This window comes from Cebus imitator, unplaced genomic scaffold (assembly GCF_001604975.1).
Source record: "Cebus imitator isolate Cc_AM_T3 unplaced genomic scaffold, Cebus_imitator-1.0 Scaffold238, whole genome shotgun sequence".
Lineage (NCBI taxonomy): Eukaryota > Metazoa > Chordata > Mammalia > Primates > Cebidae > Cebus > Cebus imitator.
In genome coordinates, this window is record NW_016107553.1 from 952,469 (window position 1) to 958,022 (window position 5,554).

At 42.2% G+C, this 5,554-nt stretch overlaps 1 protein-coding gene across 1 annotated transcript in view; it reads left to right on the forward strand.

The window, feature by feature from the left end:
• The window catches only part of MYOF (myoferlin), a 190,280-nt gene that overhangs the window by 25,302 nt on the left and 159,424 nt on the right, over positions 1–5,554 (forward strand). The window contains exon 2 of the mRNA XM_037727745.1: positions 3,837–3,892. Coding sequence (XP_037583673.1) covers positions 3,837–3,892 — 56 coding nt within the window. The remainder of the gene's footprint in view (positions 1–3,836; positions 3,893–5,554) is intronic.

Consider the following 5,554-nt stretch of genomic DNA (forward strand, 5'->3'; position numbering starts at 1 on the left):
AAAAAAAAAAAAAAAATCCTTTGCATGTCTCCTCTTTCTCTCAAGAGCACTTCCTTATACTGGAACCAGAGAGGAGGGCTGGGAGTTTATGTCAGATGAGGAGAGGGATGGGTGGGGTGAAAATGGAAATGTGGGAGGGGAAGCTTCAGGGCAGCTTCTAGGGTACCTCAGAGTCAGATGCAGTGAGGGGCTCTGTAGGCCACTAGAAAGAGCACAGGCAGAACCAGCCAGTATAGGTCTGGGCATGAGCCGACAAGTAGGGCATGCTGAAACGGGAAGAGAGCCATTGGGCTGTGTGTTGCCCTCTCAAGTGGAAAAGTTAATGCTTGGCAGAGTGAGGGCCATGACTCACAGCCTTGCTATGCTGAGGTCTTGGAAGAATGAGGTGGTTAGTCCCACAGGCAGCTGTGTGCTGGGAGCCAAAGCAATGTGACATTAGCGAAACAAAACCCCCTGCCTCCTGCATTCCATAGCAGGAGAGGAGAAGCGATGGCGGAGGAGTGACTCGAAGTGTGGCCACCAATGTGAAATTGCCTGGGTCTCAAATCCTAGCAGTACCATTTATTGACTGGGTGACTTTGTTTTTTGTTTTTTTAGTGGAGACTGAATCTCACTCTATCACCTAGGCTGGAGTGCGCTGGTGCAATCTCGGCTCACTGCAACCTCCGCTTCCTGGGTTCAAGTGAATCTCCTGCCTCTGCCTCCCGAGTAGCTGGGACTACAGGTGCCCACCACCACGCCTGGCTAATTTTTGTATTTTTAGTAGAAATGGGATTTCACCATGTTGGCCAGGCTGGTCTTGAACTCCTGATCTCAAGTTGTATGCCTGCCTTGGGCTCCCAAAGTGCTGGGATTACAGGTGTGAGCCACTGCACCCGGCCAACTGACTGAATATGTTACTCAGCTTCTCAGTTTCCTTAGCTGTGAAAGGGGGATGAAAATAGTAATACATCCCTCCTAGTGGTGTTTTTTTTGTTGTTGTTGTTGTTGTTTTTTGGGAAAGGGTCTCACTTTGTTTCCCAGGCTGGAGTGGTGTGATCTTGGCTCACTGAAGCCTTGACCTCCTGGGCTCAAGGGATCCTCCCACTTCAGCTGGAATTACAGACATGTGCCACCACACCCAGCTAATTTTTATATTTTTGTAGAGATGGGGTTTCATTATGTTGCCTACGCTGGTCTTGAACTCCTAGGCTCAAGCAATCCTCCCACCTTGGCCTCCCTAAGTGCTGGGATTACAGCCGTGCATTACCTTGGCCTGGATCCTTCTAGGGTTAAGATTAGATGAAGGCCAGGTGCAGTGGCTCATGCCCATCCTAAGCAGATGAATGGGGAAATGTGGGTGCAAGTAAACCCTCAGGTAATGTCCTTAGAATCAATGAATGGCACATGTTCTTTAATTTTTTTTTTTTAAGGAAAAAAAGAAAAAAAAGAAAGAGAAAGAAAGAAAAAGGAAGAAAGAAAGAAAAAAGAATGAAGAAGAGAAAGAGGGAGAGAGAACGGGAGTGTTGTTTTATTGCCCAGGCTAGAATGCAGTCTAAAAATGGGTGTTGAAAACCTCTTTTATGTCAATAATTGTGCTTAATAATGGAGACAGGAAAAAAATGAGGAAAGAAAATAACAAACAAGCAGCCAACCAATATTTCATTTAAACCTATGAGTAGGTGTGATGTGGTACTGATAAGAATGTATATTTTGTGTATTTAAAGTGGAGAGTTCTATAAATGTTTATTAAGTTTACTTGTTCCAGATCTGAGTTCAAGTCCTGGATATCCTTATTAATTTTCTGCCTCGTTGATCTGTCTAATATTGATGTTGAATTCTCCCACTATTATCGTGTGGGAGTCTAAGTCTCTTTATAAGTCTTATGTATCCGGGTGTTCCTGTATTGGGTGCGTATATATTTAGGATCATTAGCTCTTCTTGTTGCATTGATCCTTTTATCATTATGTAATGTCCTTCTTTGCCTCTTTTGATCTTTGTTGCTTTAAAGTCAATTTAATCAGAGGCGAGAATTGCAACTCCTGCTTTTTGTTTATTTATTTATTTATTTATTTATTTTTGCTCTCCATTTGGTTGGTAAATCTTTCTCCATCCCTTTGAGTCTTTGCGTATCCTTGCATGTGAGATGAGTCTGGATGCAGCATACCGATGGGTTTTGGCTGTTTCTTTTGATGGGGGGATTTAATCTATTTAAATTTAGGATTAATAATAATATATGTGAGTTTAATACTGCCATTTGATGTTAGCTGCCTGTTTTGCCCATTAATTGATGTAAATTCTTCATTATGCTGATGCTTTTTACTTTTTGGTATATTTTTGGAAAGGCTGATACTGATTGTTCCTTTCTACGTATAGTGCTCCTTTCAAAGCACTACGCTCTTGTAAAGCAGGCCTGGGGGTGATGAAATCTCTGAGTACTTGCTTGTTCACAAAAGATTCTATTTTTCCTTCACTTGTGAAGCTTAGTTTGGCTGCATAGGAAATTCTGGGTTGAAAGTTCTTTTCTTTAAGGATGTTGAATATTGGCCCCCACTCTCCTCTGGCTTGTAGGGTTTCTGCTGAGAGATCTGCTGTGAGTCTGATAGGCTTCCTTTTGTGGGTAACCTGACCTTTCTCTCTGGCTGCCCTTAGTATTTTCTCCTTCATTTCAACCCTGGTGAATCTGACGATTATATGCCTTGAGGTTGGTCTTCTTGAGGAATATCTTTGTGGTGTTCTCTGTATTACCTTGAGTTGAATATTGTCCTGCCTTGCTAGGTTGGGAAAGTTTTCCTGAATAATATCCTGAAGAGTATTTTCCAGCTTGGATTCATTCACTTCGTCACATCCAGGTACACCTATCAAACGTAGATTAGGTCTTTTCACATAGTCCCATATTTCTTGAGGACTTTGCTCATTCATTTTTATCCTTTTTTCTCTAATCTTGTCTTCTTATTTTATTTCATTAAATTGGTCTTCAACCTCTGATATCCTTTCTTCTGCTTGATCAATTCAGCTGTTAAAACTTGTGCATACTTCACGAATTCTCATGTTGTATTTTTCAGCTCCATCAATTCACTTATATTCCTCTCTAAATTGTCTATTCTCATTAGCATTTCGTCAAACCTTTTTTCAAAGTTCTTAGTTTCTTTGCATTGGGTTAGAACAAGTTCTTTTAACTCACAGAAGTTTCTTATCAACCACCTTTTGAAGCATATTTCTGTTAATGGAACACACTCGTTCTCCATCAGGCCTTGTTCTGTTGCTGATGAGGAACTGTGATCCCCTGTAGAGGGAGAGGCGTTCTGAGTTTGGGTATTCTCAGCCTTTTTAGGCTGGTTTCTTACCTTCATTATAAATTTATCCATCTGTGGTCTTTATAATTACTGACTTTCTAATTAGGTTTCGGAGTGGATGTCCAACTTGTTGATTCCCAGCGCCGGAATCTGACAACCCACTGGGCCGACTAAAACAGCGGCGTTAAGATTTGTGGTGCTTTTCTGCCTGGGAATCTCTGGTCTGGCTTCCTTCTTGAGTCCATTCTTCAATCAGCTGAATAGGCGATTCTGCCTTCTCGAGCTCCAAATATCAGCCAAAAGGAAACCCAGTCTCGTTTACTCTGCACCAAGAACCGCAGCGCCGGCCACAAGAGTCGCACTGGCGACCCGTGAGGCTCCTCCACTGGTAATCTCCTGGTCTGTGAGCAACCAAAATTAGTCTGAAAATGTGGCGTCCTCTTGTTCTCTACGCTTTCACGGGGAGCTACAATCCTGAGCTGCTAGTGATCAGCCATCTTGGATCTCTCTCCTCTAATTTTTTATAAATGATTGATATGTCTTCCTTTATCTCTTTTGCAGATGAGAAAAAGAAAACAAAGAAAGTTGATAATGAATTGAACCCTGTCTGGAATGAGGTGACTTCTTCATTGTTTTTTCAACTTTGTTTTAACAGATAAGCTGCATTTGATTGTCCTATCTGTGGGTGAGAGGTTACCTCTTCCTTTTGGAAGGAGAATCTCTACATTTCACCCCCACCCACTGCATTTCCCTTTGTGTTCACCAAGAGAGCAGAGCAGTTCAAGGAGAGTAGCTCACCAGCAACCACCTCCTGTACAGCCGTGGTGCGGCGAGGGGAGCCTGGACTGGCAGGAGGAGAGTCGAGTTGTTACCTGGCACCGCCAGGAGCCTGCTGTGTGAGCTTGGTCCACTTATGTTGCATATCTGGGGCACACGTGTAGAGCAAGGGTGGGATTAGTTCATCTCCAGAGCCTCAGCAGGAAGGCCTCATAATTAAAAACATGTCTGCATGTGACAAATCAAGACAGTATCACATGATTCTCTGTGTGTCTAGCTGGGTAATGGCATGTTTTGTTTTTATGTCGATAAAAGTGACGTCCAATATGCTTCATGTGGACATTTTTGAAAACTTCAGATAAGCATTAAGAAATTAACTTGGGTCCCCCTCCTTAGAGGAAACTACTATTAACATCTGTGATGTATCAGTAAGTGTTTATTGAAGGAATATATTTAATAAAATCTGACATCTGAAATACAAACTAGCATCATATAGCAAATGATTTCCTCTCCTACGTTTTCTATTATATCCTGAACGTATGCCCATATTATTCAATTCAAAAGTATTTTAATGACTGTGTAATATTCTACTGAAGACATATAACTTATTTACCTCCCCCCACTGTTGACCTTATATATAGTTTAGAAGTAGTTTGGTGTTTAATATTTTCACAAATATGTGAAAAAATTTAATTCTTCCCACTGAGTAGGATTTTCCTACTCTCTCTCTTTTTTAAACTACCCAATTATTCATGAAACTCTTAACGTTTTAATAGCTGATGGCCAGCTCCACTGTGTTTTTCAAAAGCTGGTCAAACCTCCCTGGACAAGAACAATAGTGAATGTCTTTGTTATTTTCACCAAGTCACCGCTCCATGAAGGCTTCCCTCCACCCACTGCAAATTGCTTTCTCTCCCAACTAGTTTTAATATTTCCATGAGATAAAGAATAGACCCTTATCTTTTTTTTTTTGAGACAGGGTCTCCCTCAGGTAGGAGTACAGTGGTGTAATTAAGGCTCAATACTGCCTTGAATTCCTGGGCTCAGGTGATCCTCCCACTTCAGCCTCCTGAGTAGCTGGGACCACAAGCACACACCACACCTGACTAATTGTTTCATTTTTTGTAGAGATGGGGTTTCACCATGTTGCCCAGGCTGGTCTTGAACTCCTGAGCTCAAGTGATCCACCTGCTTCAGCCTCCCAAAGTGCTGGGATTATGGGTGTGAGCCATTGTGCCTGGCTAGACCTTATCCTTAAATGAAGTGAAACAAAAAACTTTTTAATGCCTTGGTTTGTTTTTTGTTTTTTTGGTTTTTTTGTTTTTTGAGACGGAGTTCCACTCTTGTTACCCAGGCTGGAAGTGCAATGGCATGATCTCGGCTCACCGCAACCTCCGCCTCCTGGGTTCAAGCAATTCTCCTGCCTCAGCCTCCTGAGTAGCTGGGACTACAGGCATGCGCCACCATGCCCAGCTAATTTTTGTATTTTTAGTAGAGATGGG